The sequence below is a fragment of the Hyaloscypha bicolor genome, assembly GCF_002865645.1.
Source record: "Hyaloscypha bicolor E unplaced genomic scaffold K444scaffold_118, whole genome shotgun sequence".
NCBI lineage: Eukaryota > Fungi > Ascomycota > Leotiomycetes > Helotiales > Hyaloscyphaceae > Hyaloscypha > Hyaloscypha bicolor.
In genome coordinates, this window is record NW_020194620.1 from 1,006,611 (window position 1) to 1,025,102 (window position 18,492).

General features: G+C 48.0%; 10 protein-coding genes across 10 annotated transcripts; 6 read left to right on the plus strand and 4 right to left on the minus strand.

Annotated features, from left to right (window-relative positions):
• Window positions 1-248: 248 nt before the first annotated feature.
• K444DRAFT_645077 (uncharacterized protein) lies at window positions 249-730 on the minus strand (the record flags this gene model as incomplete). The annotated part of the gene is made up of 4 exons (XM_024885044.1): window positions 249-280; window positions 330-379; window positions 432-637; window positions 692-730. 4 exons carry the CDS (start codon window positions 728-730, stop codon window positions 249-251), a joined length of 327 nt encoding a protein of 108 aa, XP_024733223.1.
• A 192-nt stretch (window positions 731-922) lies between these two features.
• Window positions 923-2,314, plus strand: K444DRAFT_645078 (ribonuclease III; the record flags this gene model as incomplete). The annotated part of the gene is made up of 2 exons (XM_024885045.1): window positions 923-1,012; window positions 1,157-2,314. The coding sequence occupies 2 exons, from the start codon at window positions 923-925 to the stop codon at window positions 2,312-2,314; spliced, it is 1,248 nt and encodes a 415-aa protein (XP_024733224.1).
• Window positions 2,315-2,662: 348 nt separating this feature from the next.
• K444DRAFT_632747 (uncharacterized protein) lies at window positions 2,663-3,717 on the minus strand (the record flags this gene model as incomplete). The annotated part of the gene is made up of 2 exons (XM_024883516.1): window positions 2,663-3,411; window positions 3,468-3,717. The coding sequence occupies 2 exons, from the start codon at window positions 3,715-3,717 to the stop codon at window positions 2,663-2,665; spliced, it is 999 nt and encodes a 332-aa protein (XP_024733225.1).
• A 392-nt stretch (window positions 3,718-4,109) lies between these two features.
• On the plus strand, window positions 4,110-5,510 carry K444DRAFT_566846 (NAD(P)-binding protein; the record flags this gene model as incomplete). Its single annotated transcript, XM_024877145.1, has 3 exons — window positions 4,110-4,197; window positions 4,318-4,982; window positions 5,143-5,510. The coding sequence occupies 3 exons, from the start codon at window positions 4,110-4,112 to the stop codon at window positions 5,422-5,424; spliced, it is 1,035 nt and encodes a 344-aa protein (XP_024733226.1). The 3' UTR covers window positions 5,425-5,510.
• Window positions 5,511-5,917: 407 nt separating this feature from the next.
• K444DRAFT_59743 (acyl-CoA binding protein) lies at window positions 5,918-7,299 on the plus strand. Its single transcript, XM_024878483.1, has 3 exons — window positions 5,918-6,046; window positions 6,137-6,443; window positions 6,503-7,299. Exons 1-3 carry the CDS (start codon window positions 6,031-6,033, stop codon window positions 7,089-7,091), a joined length of 912 nt encoding a protein of 303 aa, XP_024733227.1. The 5' UTR covers window positions 5,918-6,030; the 3' UTR covers window positions 7,092-7,299.
• On the minus strand, window positions 7,157-7,898 carry K444DRAFT_59754 (uncharacterized protein). Its single transcript, XM_024878489.1, has 3 exons — window positions 7,752-7,898; window positions 7,528-7,657; window positions 7,157-7,476 (listed from the first exon to the last, which is right to left on the minus strand). Exons 1-3 carry the CDS (start codon window positions 7,779-7,781, stop codon window positions 7,223-7,225), a joined length of 414 nt encoding a protein of 137 aa, XP_024733228.1. The 5' UTR covers window positions 7,782-7,898; the 3' UTR covers window positions 7,157-7,222.
• A 422-nt stretch (window positions 7,899-8,320) lies between these two features.
• K444DRAFT_59746 (uncharacterized protein) lies at window positions 8,321-9,705 on the plus strand. The gene is made up of 2 exons (XM_024878484.1): window positions 8,321-8,476; window positions 8,592-9,705. Exons 1-2 carry the CDS (start codon window positions 8,444-8,446, stop codon window positions 9,372-9,374), a joined length of 816 nt encoding a protein of 271 aa, XP_024733229.1. The 5' UTR covers window positions 8,321-8,443; the 3' UTR covers window positions 9,375-9,705.
• Window positions 9,706-10,511: 806 nt separating this feature from the next.
• K444DRAFT_616139 (uncharacterized protein) lies at window positions 10,512-12,782 on the minus strand. Its single transcript, XM_024880864.1, has one exon. The coding sequence runs from the start codon at window positions 12,440-12,442 to the stop codon at window positions 10,814-10,816; it is 1,629 nt and encodes a 542-aa protein (XP_024733230.1). The 5' UTR covers window positions 12,443-12,782; the 3' UTR covers window positions 10,512-10,813.
• Window positions 12,783-14,710: 1,928 nt separating this feature from the next.
• On the plus strand, window positions 14,711-16,862 carry K444DRAFT_616140 (uncharacterized protein). The gene is made up of 2 exons (XM_024880865.1): window positions 14,711-16,732; window positions 16,800-16,862. Exon 1 carries the CDS (start codon window positions 15,151-15,153, stop codon window positions 16,726-16,728), a length of 1,578 nt encoding a protein of 525 aa, XP_024733231.1. The 5' UTR covers window positions 14,711-15,150; the 3' UTR covers window positions 16,729-16,732; window positions 16,800-16,862.
• A 15-nt stretch (window positions 16,863-16,877) lies between these two features.
• K444DRAFT_59814 (uncharacterized protein) lies at window positions 16,878-17,462 on the plus strand. Its single transcript, XM_024878522.1, has 2 exons — window positions 16,878-17,309; window positions 17,421-17,462. The coding sequence occupies exon 1, from the start codon at window positions 16,975-16,977 to the stop codon at window positions 17,269-17,271; it is 297 nt and encodes a 98-aa protein (XP_024733232.1). The 5' UTR covers window positions 16,878-16,974; the 3' UTR covers window positions 17,272-17,309; window positions 17,421-17,462.
• The last annotated feature ends 1,030 nt before the right edge of the window (window positions 17,463-18,492 follow it).

Sequence of the window (18,492 nt, forward strand, 5' to 3'; positions counted from 1 at the left end):
GAGAAGTAAACCATTGCCCTTTCCGCTGGCAATCGTTTCTCAAGTATATCGATATGTCGATACGGAGCAAGAAGCTTTCAGGTGCATGAACGCGTTGCATTCTTCTGCCGTGATCTGGAGAATGACTTTCAACATTTCAGACAGGCACCTTAAGCTCTTTGCACTCCCATAGCATTTCCCGAAACGCCGGTATTCTACAATTATGCAATAGTCCATACATCTCATTCTTTTGGTACAAGCCCCGGTATCTACTTTTTCTTGCCCTTGAACTTCTTCGATTCTATCACACGATATTAGCTCTTGCTGTGTACAATCGACTGCATCCATACCTTCTGCTGTCCGCTTCTTCTTTGGTGCACCTTTCCCTCTTGCCTTGAGACTGTATGGCCGTTAGCACGTATCCTGCCTCTATATCCCAGATAAAGGCCTACATCTTGATCTTCTCGAAACGGTCCTCTTCCTCCTCGTCAAAGATGTCGAGCTCGTCCGTATATACTCGTTGAAGGTCTTGGATCGTACCCATTTTCCGCGGATAGTATGATGCTAAGGCTGGCCCCTTCAGTCGTTGTCGCAAAATCTTGTTCCCCAATCGAAGTCCTTCGGGATTGAAGGTTGAATTGAAAATGCGGCATTGGACCTTGTTCCATTAGTCCGGCTGCCATAAATCCTCAATTGCTTTCTGTAAACATACTCTCATCAGATCCAACAGCCGTGCACGCGGAACAGGCATTGTTGCTGCGATTGTCTTCTCACCTCTCGTCCAACAACTTCAGGTGAAGTCGACGTTCTGGAAATTTAGCTCCACTTCTCGGGCCGACAATTTTTCCGACGGGGCTGGAAAGTCACGAGATTTCCAATGCACCACGAACTTTTTCCAAATATTTCACACAGCCAGCAGTATTATTGCAAAATATCTGTCACAATGCAGAATCTCTTCAGCAACCTCAAAAGGAAGCACTCTCTAGATGGCGGTAGCCCGGATGAACGAGATGCGAAGCATACAAAGCACAACGTGAGTCCTTACTCTCCACCACGATTCCACGTCTCACGCCTCTTTCAGAATCGACATTCATACACGTCCAGCTCCTCGAATTCTATCGACAGACTCTCACAGAACTTCAAGCCAAGTTTGGATTTCTCTGATCCGAAACCAAAGTCTTCAAGCTCGCAAAAGTTAGCCAACCTCCTAGGTGCTTTGGACGATGCTTTGCAGGAAGATGGCATGGACGAAATCTTGAGTCTGGTTGACGATGAATCAATCCAAAGATGTTTAGATGTTCGAAGCTCTCTTTCGAAACACAAATCCAAGATAGACACCACAGCTATCAATACTCCGCCTGCTTCGCAACCTCAGCCCAAGAAGTCACATGATGACTTCTGGAATCTCCCTAAGACGATGTCGCCATTCTCAATCACGCCTTGGAAGTCATCACAGATACCTCTGACTCTTCCGCCACTCCCAGAAGTCTTAGATCCAACGCTTGAACAATCGGCATTTGTCCATCTTGGCGTTGGAAGTGGAAAGGCAACGGACCTAAGCTACGAACGTCTCGAATGGGTCGGCGACGCCTATGTCTACCTCATATCCACACTTCTGATTTCACAAACCTTCCCTTCTTTCACCCCCGGAAAGTGCTCTCAGCTACGGGAAAGACTCGTCAAAAACCTCACGTTAGCTGATTACTCAAGACGATACGGCTTCGATAAGCGCGCTAAACTCCCAGACCATCTTTACACTGCAGGCAAGGACCAAGAGAGAACGAAAGTCATGGGCGATATTTTCGAGTCCTACGTTGCGGCAGTGGTGCTTTCAGATCCAGCGGACGGGGTGAGACGAGTCTCGGAATGGCTGAAGGATATCTGGGGAATGACTCTTGCGAAGGATATTCTACAAGAGGAGCGGAACGGCCTGCTATTGGATAGTCCTCTTTGGAGGTTACGAGGGAAGGCCGAACCGGTCCAACAGATCATCAACAAATCGCAACCCGCACCTCTCAATCCCAAAGAGCAACTTGCGAAGCTTTTAGGCTCAAAGGGAGTCCAGATAATCTACAAAGATGCGGCACCCGAAAAGAAGGATCCCAAGAACAAGCTGGCGCTGTTTACCATTGGAGTGTACCTGACCGGATGGGGAGAGAAAGACAAGATGCTTGGATCTGGGAGGGCAAATGGCAAGAAAGATGCTGGTATGAAGGCTGCGGAGATGGCATTGGCCAACAAGAAGATAATGAAGATGTACATAGACAAGAAGAGAGTCTTTGACGAGCAGATGGAGCTGGAGAGAGCTGCCATGGAAAAGCATGGAAGCTCGTGAAAACTCCTGCTAAATATTTCGCAATTGTTCGCGCACAATAGCTTTTGGGCTTGGTTGTAATATACCCAGATTGTATTGATGATGAAATTGGAATCCGGAAGCATTCAAAAACATATGGCATCGCCTTCGAAGTACTGCAAACCGGCTTCACGCGCAAAGCTGCCATTCTCGGTCGAGATCCGAGAAGCTAGCTACCGAAGCGTCCTAATACAGAGCCTTGCAAAGTCACGGCTTTGCTTCTAGAAAGGAATGTGAGGTAGTGTTACCGCCGCTGCAAGTGAGGGATAAATAGTCTTCGTAGGTGAGAGAGCATTTCAACGCAATGCATCGCTGTCATATGAAACACGACTAACGATCCTCTTCCACCTCCAGAGCCAACGGCCCCTCCCCTCTACTTGCCCTCCAATGATTCGTACTCTCAAGCAACTCCTCACAACCATCAAATAAATCCCTATATTTCCTCGCAAACCCCTCCTCAACCTCCCAATTCTCTTGCAGCCACGGCTCCCCCCACGCAATTAAGCCAGTCCTCCCATTCAACCCGCTATCCCTGCTAATCACATTCGATTCTACGCCATACAGCATATCCATGCAGTAGTCATACTTGGGGTGCGTCCACCCTTGTCGAAGCATATTATCCCTCCACTTCGGGAACGGAAACACATCAAGTTCAGCGTGGTGGGGGATGGTCTTTTGCAGCTCCGTTGGCCGAAGCGTTTCAGGCAAGGCCTCAAACCCGAGTCTTGATTCAGTAAAGGTAAAGGGAGACTCTAGATCTGAGTTCATATCATCTGGGTTGAGACTCAAGATGAATACATTTTGTGTCAGTGCGCGCACGAGGTTGAAATGCAGTAAAGTCAAAAGTTTCTGGTCCAATGGAAGTGGCATTTTGATAAACGACTCGAAGTTGGGAGCAGAGACCACATGCCGTCGTTTGAACGGGTTCATGCACATGTGGAGGCTGCCTGATGATGAGGGGCGCTGGAGAGGGACACCGAGATATCGCTCATGTTGGAGCTCGGTTGCTCGTTGGATGATTGCTACACAGTCTGTGGGTGGGGTTTCTTTCTGAAATTTCTCCCCAAGCTTTCTTCGCCCTGGTATGTATTAGTTCCTATCAATAGGCTAGGCAGATGCTCGCAGTCATGCATACGATATGCTCTTTGGTTCAATCGATTCTGTAGCTTTCTTCTTTCCGAAGTGCTTGATTTGCCAGTCCAATCTTCTTTCCCGTCCTTAATCTCCAGCCTCTGGCACATGGGTAGGATTTCAATAATGGGTGAATTGAATGGTATGATTGCCATCTCGTTCCACTTGTGCTCGACCTCTGCCTCAGTCTGGCGGGCTATCACTGCCACGCTGCTCATGTTTAGATCTGTGAGTACCACTATGGCGAAGCGCATATGGAGGAGAATGCAACATGCTGACGGCCGACCTTTGAGGTTGATATATGATGTGATGCTGACGCCGACCAGGGCTGAACGTGAATACTCGCCCCTGTAATACGCTACTGCAGCCTGCTTATAAGCTAATCGGAAAGAAGACTAGTGTGGATCCCTCCCTTTTGCCTCGACCTCAGTCCTTGGCCGAGTTTAGAAACATCCCCAAAATGAGAATGCACAGCAGTATCAAAGTGCTACTTGCTGACAATAGATTACCCTGACGGGGTTAGGCAGGCACTCTACCAAATCATAAGTATCAGGAATAAGTATCTCAAAAATCTACTTTCCCAAGTTCCAAAACCACGTCTCTCAATCTACTCTCAATCATGTCACCTATCCTCTTCCTCTTCAAAATGGCTGCCTCCTGGTCTGAAATATTTCCTCCTGCACCGGCCTGGACAGAAAAAGACATGACCTCCCAAGCGGGCCGTGTTTTCCTCGGTAAGTTCTCTTTGTCAGAGTACTGTTTCCTCCTCCTCCTTATATCCTCTGAGTTGTTCAACCCGAGAGTATCCAATTCGACTATTTCAAGCCATATTAATCCAGGATGTTGGCATTCAGTCACAGGCGGCAGCACAGGAATCGGCTACGAAACAGCAAAAGCCCTTTACCACCTTAACGGCACCGTCTACATAACCTCACGCTCTTCTTCGTCGGCCGGGTCCGCAATCACTTCAATAAAAGCCTCGTCCCCGCATCTATCTCAAATCGTTCCTCCCGGGCAAGGAAGAATTGATTTTGTGGTCATGGATTTTTCCGATCTCAGCACGCTTCAGCAGGCAGCTAAAGAATTCATGAGCAAGGTCAACAGACTTGATGCAATAATCCACAATGCAGGTGTAATGCTCCCCGACAATCCAGACGAGACCACCACACAGGGCTGGTATCAACAGTTGGGAATCAACGCCCTAGCCCCTTTCCTCCTCCAACTCTTCCTCAACCCACTCGTCCTTCACACCGCCTCTCTGCCCACCACACCACCCAACTCAGTCCGCATAATCTTCCTCTCTTCCTCTGGGCACCAGGCTGCACCGTCTCCTGACGGAGTCGCCTGGTCTGATATCAATCTCGCCCACACAACGAAAACAGGATTAAGGAAAGAAGCGGAACGGTACGGCCAATCCAAAGCAATGAACTGCATGTTTGCCTATGAATTCGCGAGAAGATACAAGGGGAAAGGGTCTGGGATAGTGAGTTTGAGTCTCCATCCTGGAGCGTTGAAGACTGTAGGGCTTTCTCCCCTCTAATCACCCCCCCCCCCCCCCGCTAGTCTCTCTCTCTCTCTTGTAAGAGCCTCGCGCCTAGGGGTGTCAGACGTACAAAAGAGCTCTCAGCTCCCAGAACAACATGTCTTTCTACCAAACAGAAACGCTAATTTGCTCGTAGGGATTGCAGAAAAATGCCCCAGGGTGGCTTAACCTCCTTTTCGGGATACTGCGAAAAGAGGCGAGGTTTGGTGCACTCACAGTTCTCTGGGCTGGTATTCGGGAAATCGAAGAGGGAGATGCGAATATGCTTGGCATAAAGAATGGCAAGAATGGAGGTTACGTCGAACCATTTGGGAGATGGGGCGGTGGTAGCAAAGATATATTCGAGGGACTGATGGAGAGAGGGACCGGAGAACGACTCTGGGGTGTTTGCGAGGAGTTAGTGAAGGGTTTTCGATAGACTTGCAATCCTACTTGGAATGTAATAAAGTCTGAATTGGAATAGGAATATCGGACTGGTCGCCTATCTTAGCAGACTTCCTTGTAACATTTTCTGAGAAACCTTCGTGCTCTGAACGTTGAAGCTGAAAAAGATGAGTTTGCAATTGCTTTGTCATCGGCGATTCAAGCAGCATATACTCTCAAGCCACAGAAGTCCGCCTCCAAATGTGACTTGTCTCCATCAGTTGCAAAGATTCAAGTTGACACAACTCCTTTTCAAACCTCAACACCCGGTAGAAATTAAATCCGGGGCTCTCGCCAGAATCAGCGGGTTCCCCTCTGCTAACGGAGCTGTGAGATCCACCCACCGACCCCTGCAATTCTGAAGGCCGAGGCATCGATCTCACACGCGACGGCAACGAGTAATGATGCGCATGATAGGGTAATTTCGACCTCTGCCCGACACAAAAACATTTGTTCACCAAGATTCTTTTATTTTGGATACGTTGTACATTCCTTTTTGATTTTGGCACACATGTTACGATTATAGAGAGAGAAGGCTTGGTGGACTCGGAACACGAGCAGCCCTGAATAGGATAGCGTGAACAGAAATCTGTCAGATAAGATGGCCGATTCAGTGGGTAAGCACGCCTTTCCCTCCCTTTCCTTCCCTGGCGCGTGGAAATCTGTTCTTGTGTTGGAAAAATACTGATTGGACTGTATGGATATAGATCGAGTATTCGTGCACGCGCTCAACACCGTGAAGAAAATCCCCAAGACTGGCGCATCGAGACCTCCGCCCTTCGATCGTCTGCGGCTCTATGGGCTATACAAGCAAGCTATGGAGGGGGATGTCGATGGGGTTATGGAGAGGCCGCTGAGTATCGGTGAGGGGGAGGCGGAGGAGGAGGATGTAAAGAAGGATAGGGATAAGTATGATGCGTGGGATTCGCAGAGGGGGCTCAGTAAGACGGAAGCGAAGAGGAGGTATATTGAGGCATTGATCGAGACGATGCATAAGTATGCAAGTACGACTGCGTAAGCCCAACATTCTTCACATGACCTACAGGTGGGAATGGAACTGATGCAAGGAGCAGCGATGCCAGAGCCTTGGTCGACGAACTCGAATTCGTCTGGGACCAGATCAAGAACAACAGTGCTTCCTCTTCCGGATCTTCACCTCGTCGAGGGGGAGGCGTTCCTTCGTACACAACACAACCAAGGACATTTCAGCAACCGTTATCAGGAGGCGACGGGCCGATGCGGGTACTTAGTCCGATGAGCCAGGACGATGAGGCCGAAGCGGAATCCAGAAGATTGGGTTATAACGACGAATACGACGATAGTGCCGAGTTTAATGATGGGAAGAAGAAAGGAGAGAAGCAAGTTCAGAAGTGGAGACGGACGGTCGAACAAGCGTTGGTGAAGATGACTACTGAAATCGCAGCCTTGAGGGAGAAGATTGCTACCGGGAGGGAATATCAGGGGAAAAGGAGGAGATCTTTTGGAAAGTGGCTTGGGTGGCTGATATGGGCTATTGTTAGGCACTTTTTGGTCGATGCGGTTGTGCTGGGTATTGTGTTAATATGGCTGAGGAAGAGAAAGGACCGGAGGGTTGAAGACCTTGTAAGAGAAGGTTTGAAGATTGGGAGGGAGTACGTGAGGAGGATACTACCGGCCAGATGAAACGAAACGACTTAAGATATCATATTCATAAGGAGGCATGGGTCATGGCCAGGTCACGCAGGAGGAAGGAGATACCGGCTACGAACTCATGAGGTTATGCCTGCCACCACGACTATATACAATCCTCAGCCTCACGACGGCATGCCCGAAAGTTGCTGAGCTCCATTTATTTCAGAGTTCCACTTGACTCTGTGGCCAATGAACAGCTCTCCCGCTGGCACATTGTTGTCTGGGAAGCTGGGATCATCAAGAACGCCAGCCTTGATGATAACAGCCCCTGGGAAGGACTCGCCGGTCCGGTAAAGCGTAGTACCGCAGTCAGGACAGAAGTGAGAAGTGATCCTCTTGCCGGAATCCGCAGTCTTCGAAATCTCTTTCGGCTTGCCTAGTCACGGGTTAGAGGTTATGGAGAGGCTTAAACGGGTGGCCTATGTACCGGACTCAAGCTTGAAATTGTTTTCAGGGATGATAAGATTGTTGCTGAAAGTTGCACCGCTGATCTTCCGGCAGTCGAGGCAGTGGCATAGTACTTTGCCGTTTGCCTCTCCTGTAAAGTTGAGACGAATCTAGTGAAGAATAGAATTAGCATTCTTGTTTACTTCCTCGCTCATCTCCTCTGTCATTGGACTCCATCGCCATTGCCATGCAGAACACACGCACCTTGTTGCAAAAGCACCCTCCTTCAGGCATATTGAGTGATTTGGGCAAATGGTATTATGTATGTGAAGTGGCGTTATGGATAAGGTATCTGGAATCAGCAGAACTGCAACCTTGACGGCTACTTCACCCCCCTATATATACCCTTCTTCTCCTCCCTCCATGAACTTCTCCTCACAAACCAAAAAGCCCTTCAGAAGCTAAGATGCGGGGTGGTTGCACCAAGGTCTCTTACCGTGATGCCGGATCTTCTCCTGCCGGGCACTGCCTAGGCTCCCTTGCTCCGGGCTTCATCATCATGCTCCACTCTGACAGGGTAGAAAGGGTTAGATTCGGAATCATGGCATTCGATCGTCGTTCCCAGGAGAGCGTGAGGAAAACGAGGGCAAGCGGCCAGACTTCCACGAAGTTGGCGTTGTCGGGAGCTGGTCGAGGTCGAGGCCTGTGATTGGGAGTTGACAAGCAGTGGAGAAAATGAAAGCGAACGGAACTCTCCCGCCTCTAACCCCACCGCAACCTCCAGTTCGTCGAAACTTTCGCAACCCAGAGACAGTAAGTACCGAGGAACCACAACTGTCCCATCAACGTCCGGTGGCAAATTGACGGGTGTCGGCTGATTTGGAGCTTCTTCTTCGCCGTTTACAGCGTTTCTTGGGCGTCGCAAGGTCCCCCACACGGCTCGGCCGCACAGCAACATGGATCCACCGTCCCCACTGCCTGCAGTCGAGGTGAGTTTAATTCATCTCCCCCTATTCATTTATTTCACACGTGACATTTACTCGCGCGGCCATCGCCAGCTCTATCACACGGTTTCTGGAAGGAAGTCCTGACGTGAACGAACAGGCTCCTTTTTCACTTGCGCCGTCTATCTTTCTTCCTTTCACAGGATTCTCTCCCGGCGATGCACCTGTTCTCGATCGGACGCAGAAGCTGCAAAAGATCCTTCAACATCTCCCCGAGGAGCAGGCAATGGTCCGTGGCAACATGATGTTTATGGTAAAGCAACGAGTGGAAGCTTCGAAGGCAAATGCAAGGAAGGAGCTAGATGAGTTGGAGGGCGACTACGAGGATGATTCTGGAGATCCCAAAGAGAGGCAACGAGCCAGATCCGAGGTTGATGCTATGTTTCAGAGGACGAAGATACCTGCAAAGAAAGACGCGAAAAGTGAAGACTTCGAAGTCAAGCCCGGAGATTTCAAGCCCCATCACAGCAACGGAATCGCCACTCCCGCACCAGCCGACGGAGATGCTCTCATGGGTGGTACTGAAGCGGACCCAAAGCCCAGAACAGCGAGGATGGTGTGGGAGGGTCTCAGCAGAGATTTACAGGAAGTTGTTGACAGAGCTGCCTCAGAGATGGAAGCCTACGACAGACATGCACAAGAGACGATCAATCCCTACAGGCAAGCTTTAGAGAGAAGAACTGGCAGACACATACCAACATCTGTTGCTACTGGCGTTAGTGGTGGGATATTGAGAAACAGGAACGAAGGAAGTCCGATAGATATGAATGCTATCAGGAGAATGTCAACGGGTATGCCGATTGTTGGACTACCAGCTGCCGCGCCGAACAGATCACATGAGAAAATGGACGAAATTGCTCGGAGAGGGAGCACAGGCAAGTGAGGGCGAGGATAGGAAGCTCCACAATATTGCCTCAGAGGCCTGGTTTCAGTGAGTGTAAGGGCCGACAGGATGCTGACAGGATCCAGTCTACTTTATGTAGCCGGTTGGACTAGACGATGCGACGCGTCTCACCTGAAAATTGGTGACCTATGTACCAAACGTTGGCTTGGCCAAATATGGCTAAAGACTACCGTCGATGAGGCCTGGTACTAGAGCACCGAGGGTCTCACCAGTGACGAACGGTAGACTTAGACCCAAAATGAAAGTCCTACCCGAGTTCGCGTTCTGTTGTACTTTTTGATATCAACTCTCTAGACTGTCGTTGCTTCTCATTCTGTGCTTCATTTTCAAGACAGTCAAGGTTCTCCTCGTTCTCCCAAGCTCTGGTCTGTGAAGGGATGTGATGCTTCGAGTATTCTTCATATCACTGACAATGACAAAGTTGGGGGCTGCCTAGCAAATTCGGAACCTATTTAAAACTCATTTCGTCCACAATGGGCTCGAGCAATATTTCGCTTCCAGCGCTAGACGTCTTGCAAAAATTTGCAAACTCCTGCGTCGAGAACGACAACTGGGAACGGTATCACGAGAGGCGACTCGGATGAGCCGCCATCATATGACGAGAACGGCGAGTTGCTGAAATTTCAAGGCCTTGTCAATCCATGAGAGACTCAGAACGGAATAGCCGGCTTTGTGGAACATTCCATGAGTGGAACCAGCTCTCTACCGCTCTAGTTAGGTGGCCGCTGTCATTGGGAGCTAGCCCCGTAACGAGCCTACGGACCAAAGTCCGTGATTTTAGCGATATTTTCAGGTATTGCAAAACTAAAGTCGCCCCATTCACTACACAATTTCTTAACAGCTATAGATTGAAACTTTGCATAATTCAAGAGCATACGATAAAGGAAGCTAGAATGAATTTAGAAAGCCTTAATAACTAATTTTGAATGTAAAAGAAAAGCATCCAAAATAGTTATCGGGTTCGTTTCTTAGCGAAATGCCCTAAAAACACAGACTTTGGTCCGCAGGCTCGTAACACCCGAATCTCACTCCCGGAGACGAAACGGGGGTCAAGCTGTAGAACTTTGATCGAAGTCTCACGGAGGTCTGGCGACGCCTGTCGCGGATAGCATGGGTACAGGAGTCGCTCCAGCAAGGAGACTAGCCGACGCCCCTATTATTCTTCCACCGAATGTATAGCATTATAATATATACATTTCTGTTTTCTCGTCCACCTCATTTATAGCCTTACCAAAACCTTTCTATTCATTATCTTGAATTCTTGTGAACATTCGAAAAATCGAATAGTTGCTGTGGCAGAACATGAACGTATCATGCTCGGGCATGGCTACTTCCTAGCCAGCTTCCAATTTCCTTTTCTTCATAACGCCGTGATTTATATGCAGAAACGCCATTCCCAATATACCCACAATTACACATCAGTACTCGTACCCATAGCTGCTATACATCCCCCCATTATATTGCATATCATAACTCGCCGCAAGATGCTCCTCACTCATGCCACTCACAAAGCTTCCACTCAAACTGGGCCTTGTGTTCTTTACGCCTCCGTAGAACGCATTCATCCTCGGCATCTCCAGCCTCCTAGCCGATGTCCCAGCAGAATTCGGAAGACCAGCGTACCCATCTTGCTTATGGCCCCAAAACATCCGATCCTCCCAATCATCTATCAAATCCGCCATGGTCTGCAGATGTCCGAACGTCGCTGGTAACGGTCCAAGGGGCCGGCGAAGGCTGACATATGTAGCGAAGATAGCGACCATGAGGGCAAAAGCTGTAAAGTAGAAGATTTGGGGTGGGTACATATTGACTCCCAATATGAAATCGTTGTTGATGCTGAGACCAAAGAGCCAGTGCACGGCCGCTTTGAAGACGAAGAGAGTGATGGTTTGCCCGCTAGAGAAGGCAGCGAGGATGGAGTTGTAGCGGGGATCGGTGCCTTTCGGTGTGATAGCCATACGGAAAATACCTTCATCGCGGGATAAGTTGACTAGGAGTTCTGCACAATGCAGAGCCAGCGTGACCACCGATTGAAAGAATGCAATCAGGAATATGGAGCCAATGTTTCCTATCATGCCGCTTTTTGCTGTCCAACCCACATTAAGAACACTTGTCCCCTCTGTGCAACGAGCTGCCCCAGAGCAGTCATTGGATATTGTACCAGTAAATGTAGGAATGAAAGTCCAGCTATTTCCCAACACTCCATGATCGTTTCCTCGTAATATCATTGTGTAGACTGTTCCTCCCCAGAGCCCACCAAGTGGTACAAGAAGCCATAACAGTGTGAGCACCCACTTCACTTCAGGGTGAGCTGTGCATGCTGGCCCTTGCTTTGGCTTTGGCTTGCATGGGTGTGAATCTTCCTTGATCTGATGAACAGATTTCATACACCTATCTACCCTCCTAATAAGCTGATTCGGATTCGTCTCGTCTGTGCAAGCAAGTACAGTATCCAGCGGATTCGATGACCAGGTAGGGACTTGCGTTGTATTAAGAGCCCAACTCGCGAGCCCAGCCTGGCCAAGCAGACCAATGCCGAAGAATATCAAAGCGACTCCAGACACTCGTATTTGACCCGGGGGTATCGAATCTGAAATCGTTTCGAAGGTCTCGCTGAGAGCAGGGTTCCAACCGAGGAAGATCAAGGAGGTTGTGGCATAGGATAGTACAATGGAGAACAGAAAGGCCATGTTCGCATACCACTTGTTCGATCTGAATCTCGCCGAGGAGGACAGGAGACGGAGGTTTGAATTGAATGTTAGTCGGTTGTCGTATTGGAGAGACCACCTGAGAGTTGTGCTGTGAATATACCCCATGCTTTCGTTCAGGAACGTGACGAGGATGTTCATGCCGAGGGGAAAGACTTCCTTAGCAGCGTGGGGAATAATGAAGTGGGATTTGCGGCCAGTGTCGGCACTGTCCAAATAAATGCAGTAGAATCCTCCTCCAACTGCTGCGAATCCTGTGAGCCATGCTGCACAGAGTCCAGCTACGCAGCAATTCCGGGTCCCTATAGCCTTGTTGAGCTTGTCGTTGCTGGGCGCCATGGTTGGAGCTTCGAAGTCGATGCTGTATCCAGCGCGTGAACTTCGACGTCTGGCCTCGAGCTTCGTGGGCCCCTTCTCCTTGCGGAGCACAGAGTAGGTATATCAAAGAGAGAAGAGAGTTGAATTGAAGGAACCTAAGCTGAGAATGAGGTCGAGGTTCAGTTTGTCCCCCCAGCCAATCCACAGCATGCTTTTGCTAGGAGCCTCATGGGTCTCGACCTGCCATTTTTCTCTCGTCACATCTTTCAATTGGCAGATTCAATTACCACCAGTCCATTTTCGATTGTGTGGCGTTGTAAGTCTTCGCGCCTAGTGACATCCCTTTCCATTTCAGCCTCACGCCACCAATATTATCACTGCATTAGCGAGGATGATTTGTGCTTTTTAAGAGAATCGACACTTCTGATTTGCAGATATCTTGAAAGGAGACATCTACCATGGCTAGGGATGCTAAAATTATATAATTTAGGACTTGAATACGTAATATCGTAAAATAATCACTCCGACTTGATTATGGTGATATTATCTTGCATATGAGACATAGCCAATCAGAAGCCTCCATTTGACTAGCGCGGTTTCGTGCTCCTCCCCAACAATCAAATCCACTAATTTACCCTTTTCCACGTGCCGAATTATGCACGATTTGTACGCTCTTTTATGCAGTATTTTATGCATTATAATATTGGCGACTTGATTATTATATAATTGTAATTATTATAAATCGTGCATCCCTAACCATGGCAAAGTAAACCATTTAATTGATAGAGTCCCAGCGTCCTTAGCTAGTGTAGAGGCCATACCAAAACTAGCAAGCGCACGGGTGTCGGAAGATTATGTGACAAGGCTGTGTCTTCACCATCAAGGTCAAGGAACCTTCACAATCACCTGTACTGTACGCATTCACAAACTCTCGAGAGACTCGACATAGGAGACTTGGCCAAGAAATTTGAAAAGACATCAATTGTACAAAGATGAAATAAACAACGTCAATCAGACAGTCTCGCTCTCATAGCATCGGCAGCTGGCCACATCCTCATATGCTTGCCGAAGAGCTTCAAACTTGGCCCTCATCGGAGGCGTCATCATAACTTTGTGTTCAATGACTGGCCTGGGAAATTTCACCACCTCAATTAATTTCAGAGTCTCTCGCCTCGTCAAAATCTGATTCAATGCAATCATCCTGCAAATAATTTCCTTCTTCGGCACAGGCTCCGATTCGTGATTGATGTGATATTCCAGGCGCTCAAACATGAAGGAACGTCTACACACGTCCACAGGTTCAAGAGAGGCGAAAGGTGCTAACAATCCTTCTTCACACAGTCCTTCCCGGACTCGTTCGGTCTTATAATCTTTATGGACCATCGTCAATTTCTGTACGTTCCCGAACTTTGCAAGGATGTCGCATAGGATGAGTTCGTAGCTGTGGGCAGCTCGCCGGGAATCTGATCTTGAAGAGCCAAAGGCTCAATTTTGGCGAATTCATCGGGGCATGCAAAACTACGAAGTAAAAACCTTATCTCGCTTTCATAGTCATGAGAACATGATTCCCAGTCAAGATATAAGGTATCGAGCGTGTGATTGAAATACGTTTGAGGAAATGGACCGATAGAAAAACAAGTGGGAGTGTATGATTTCGAAGCGACTTTGAAGGATTCAAGACAGGTAAGGAGCAGCGGTGGAGTAGGACAATCCGATTTGAAATGACGGATATGAGCGATCTCGATTGTCTTCGATACAAGCTGTCTCATATATTATATTCTCTTTCTTTTCTCACTTTCTGTTTTCATTAAGTAAGATATCATTTATATTAATTAAGGACCTAAAATATATTAACTTTTTTTTCTTAAAAAGATTAGTTTAATAAAGGTCACGTGAATAAATTATCACGTGTTATTTAAGTAAAGTAGAATAGAAGTATATCTTATGCACAATTTTACTTAGCTTATTAGCTAACTATATCTAGCTTTTAATTTCTTTATATTTACACTTCTATACTATTATTCAAAGAGCTTTAATTTTTCGACCCCGCCACCCTACCTGAGAGCGATTCAAAAAAAAATCAGAAAATCAGAACTCGCTTCCGAGTTTTGTCGACTAGCTCGCTATGGCCTACATATCGGAAGGAAGCTTGTGCCTGTAGAGTAGGGCAGTCTCGGCAGACCAATGCGCAGCTCCCTTTCCTCCACACATTCCTCGCCTCCTTCAAACAAACTGTCATCTCACAATTACGGGCTAGTTTCTACTGGAGCTTTATCTAAGGTGACGGTCTTCCAGTGCCACTCCTGTGGCCGGCATTCTAGCACCAATCAGTGTTGCACTCCCATCTATTTGCCTGCAAATCTGCCACAAAGCTCAGCCACAGTTTCAAGCGAAGATGGGCTGAATCAAACCGCAGCATCAAACCGCATTCCTTCATATATGCCGCTGCCTTGTAGGCTTCCTTTGTTTTTGTAATCTTGCTTTGTTCGTTGTAAGAACTGAACAACTATTATCGTCGTGTTGAGGTGTCCTTCGCAAGTCGCGATACAGCTGGAGCTTGCTGGGCTGGCGCACCATGGTGTCGGCAACGGATATCATCACCTACGTGGGCGTCCCTTTGGCTATTATAGGTACGTTAGAATGACGAATTCATGCTTCCTTCTGAGGTTTGCCAAGCTAACAAATAGGTTCCAGGCGTGGCTCCCATCTTCTACACTTACCTCAAAACCATGATCATGAGCTTCCGCCTGCGCCGAACCCTCAAAACCTATGACATTGAAGCCTCGGTAAATTCTCGCCTACTTGCCGGAATTGTTGATGTGAATATCCCAACATACCAACTGGCATTACCCTCACGGGGCCATTCAGAGTATTGGAGTCACAAGAATACGGGTGGCTCACGACATGGCGCTTCCTGGCAAAATTTCAACTGGCAACGAAGAAGGATAGACGAGAAGATGATTCAGGTTCATTTCTCAGACCAGATCAAATTACCTGAAGCGTCAATAGACTTCGCCGATTTGATACGTTATCTTGGCGATCTTGGACTCCAAACGAATCCCGAAAGCTTCTGGGAACTTTCTCAGAAGGGTTTGAATGTTCGGCCTGGAACCTGTCTTATGAGGGAGATTGGAGAGGATAATTTGGAGAAGCCTATTCTTGTTGTTGCGAAGCCGACGAGCGAACACCCGGGGACACTGCTACTTCGATTTCAGAACAAACCAGGCAAAACTCCGAGGACAGAAAGGGATCTTGATCCCGATTGGATCCGAGTACCAGCAATCCCCAAGACGACAGTACCAGCAGAAAGCAAAGAGGTCAATGGCAGCGAAAAATTGAGACCGTTAGATTCCGATGCAACCAACGAGACCGCTGAGTTGACGAAGGATAAAACGGACGAAGCTAAACCGGAGAAAGTAGAAGAAGAGATCATCGAGAATGTACGAATCAGTCGCAAAGGATTCCTCGAAAAGAAGCTCGTGGGTGGTATCACTCTCCCAGTGGTGGGGCTACCTTACTGGTTCGTTTATGCTATGTTGGCAAGTACTTCATTGAACGGCCATCATGACTACAATGGCCGACCCTTTGGGTATCGAATTCGGCTAGAAACCCTCTTCTTTTCTCGTGAAGTTTCCATTGGAATGGCGTCGGAAGATACGTTCTCCGAATGGACAACATTTATTTCCCAACTTCTCGATGATGCCAAAGTCAAAGCCATTCCACAGGAATGGACCGATGATCCGCCTGCGCGCAAGGACGCTCGTCTCATGAAGCGATTTGAGCTAATGGTAGATTCGAAATTGAGAAATCGGGCTGCCGAGCTCCGACGGCCTCGACAGAGGTCATTTCAAGCAGTGGCCGAAATTCGCGTCAATTCGCGTCAAAAGATCTATAACCCCCATTTTTGGGCGGACAAGGTGGACAACATTTACATCCCTTTCGAGGTCCTCAGCGTTCCTACTGCAATCTGGTCTGAGGCCGCTGGCCATTGTGTTGGCCATATCCACCCATTACCTGCAGATCGAGTACCGACCAGTCAAGAGATTTGCGTTGCTGCAATGTCAAATATGGATTTTGCCTGGCGGGTGGGTGACACTCTTAAAGAATTCTACAAGTGGTTTGAGGGTGAGGGTGAGTATCCGGTTTTGCGAGTGTCACACTTTCACAATCAAGATCGAATTCACCAAGTGATACTGATGTGTGCAATTATTATTATTCAATCGATTGCAGATGGGGCTCCTTATTTGGCGGCCCTGGGGGATGTCGAAAAATGTGTCACGAAGTGGGATCCAGTATATCTCTGCTAAATATGTGAGTTAGCTGCCTATTTCGCCAACATCAGCATTGTCTCACATTTAGCAGCTATTGACAAAGTCAGTCACGTGCGGCTAGGCACCCCGATTCTCACCGCCCATATAGCAGTTCAGCATAGCCATTCCATGAGTAACCTAGAACACAACTTCAACCTTCGAACGTGACGTCTCTGCTTTGCATGAGCCCCGATTGTACAGCCTCAAAACTGGACACTTTACAACGCTTCCAACTTTCTCAGCATGAACTCCAACCGCCGCTTAACCCTCGCCCGCGTCTCCCTGAAACCAGTTCAACGCCCACCTGCGCTCGTCCAGCGCCAACAACTAACCACGGTCTCTCCTACTCCAGCACCAGCAAAATTCCATCTTTTTCCCCTCCTTCCCACCGAACTCCGCCTCCAAATCTGGACAACCTTCCTCATCACTCCCTGCACTATAACAATCATCCAATGCCAAAACCCGCATAACCGCTTCCTCCCCCGCTTCAGCAACTCTTCCGGACCACCTGCTCTATTATCGATAAATCACGAAGTCTGATCTGCTGCTCTCTCCCTCCAACTTCAAGGAAAGCTTGAGTGCGTCTTCACTTCCGAGAACACAAAACTCTACTTCAACCCTGCAATCGATATCTTATATTTCAACGCTGAAGTCTCACCCTATCACTTCATTAACGACGTATCGCTTAGTGACGTGCTCAGGATCAAACGTCTCGCAGTCCGGGATTCTCGGCTCCAGGAGCTGAAGTACTATTTTCGCAGTTCAGCGGTATTTAAATTCTTGTTATTGGAGGAGTTGGTCATTGTATTTGATGGGGATGTTTATTCGGGAAAAGTGCATTGTGAGAAGTGTAAGGTGGCGAGGAGGGAAGCTGGATTTGGGGAAGGGAAAGTGGGATGGAGGGTGCCGACTTGGAACCAGTATGTCAGGATGGGGAAGGGGGATGAGGAGGCTCGGCAGGGAAGAGAGAGAGCTTATAGGGAGATTTTGGGGGCTTGGGTTAAAGGGGGAAGCTTGTGGGAGTGGGTTTGGGAGGTTGTGCATGAGGGGTTTTGAGTGTTATTATGGGTTATGGGAGTTAGTTACACGTTATGAGAGATAAAGACAGGAGGGGCTAGGGAGTAGGGAATGTGAATTATATTTGAGATTGAGAGTCATTGAAAAGGGGGCAAACGATTTGGAGGAACTGGGTCCCCTTATGCAATAGCAAGCTGAATTCGCCCATTATTTTACCTAGAAAAACCTAGAGAAAAGAAGAGGAGGGAAAAAATGGGGGGGGAATGGGGTCCTTTCACTTAGCTTTCCTTTACTCACTGGCCAGCAATGGGTTCAAAGGACTTAGATAGCTTTCATGAAGTTTCGTTGCCCCGTAAATCATGTCTGAGTTGTGTTTGACGTTTTTCCAACTCTGTAGAAATTCACTCATGTATAACTCAACCCCTCATAATCTTTGTTGCACATCTCGCTCAATGTTGCAAAACTTCTGGAACAACACAATATCTTGTTGCAATATCTTAACAGCACGAGAGGGCGACCTGCCTTCTGTGAGGAGGGGCTTTTGAGTGGAGCTTTGTGATGCTTTATTCCTCATTGCAGAAACTGTTGAAGTCTATTTGACGGAGATGGAGTTTGCGGATAAAAGATCCAAAGACGTAAACGTGTTTAGGTGGGTTAATTTCAACATCAAGACTTCGGATAAGAAGTAGAAGAGATGAGAGCGGGGTCCAGACGTGATTATGATATGCGACAAAGCCAGTCAGA

Coding starts and splice junctions, on each gene's coding strand:
- K444DRAFT_59743 (XM_024878483.1), top strand. Junction 6,444..6,502: donor AAGTATGCAAGTACGACTGC/GTAAGCCCAACA, acceptor TGCAAGGAGCAG/CGATGCCAGAGCCTTGGTCG.
- K444DRAFT_59754 (XM_024878489.1), bottom strand. CDS start 7,781: ATGCCTGAAGGAGGGTGCTTTTGCAACAAG. Junction 7,658..7,751: donor GAGGGTGCTTTTGCAACAAG/GTGCGTGTGTTC, acceptor ATTCTTCACTAG/ATTCGTCTCAACTTTACAGG. Junction 7,477..7,527: donor CAATTTCAAGCTTGAGTCCG/GTACATAGGCCA, acceptor ACCCGTGACTAG/GCAAGCCGAAAGAGATTTCG.
- K444DRAFT_59746 (XM_024878484.1), top strand. CDS start 8,444: ATGGATCCACCGTCCCCACTGCCTGCAGTCGAG. Junction 8,477..8,591: donor CCCCACTGCCTGCAGTCGAG/GTGAGTTTAATT, acceptor GTGAACGAACAG/GCTCCTTTTTCACTTGCGCC.
- K444DRAFT_616139 (XM_024880864.1), bottom strand. CDS start 12,442: ATGGCGCCCAGCAACGACAAGCTCAACAAGGCTATAGGGACCCGGAAT.
- K444DRAFT_616140 (XM_024880865.1), top strand. CDS start 15,151: ATGATCATGAGCTTCCGCCTGCGCCGAACCCTCAAAACCTATGACATT.
- K444DRAFT_59814 (XM_024878522.1), top strand. CDS start 16,975: ATGAACTCCAACCGCCGCTTAACCCTCGCCCGCGTCTCCCTGAAACCA.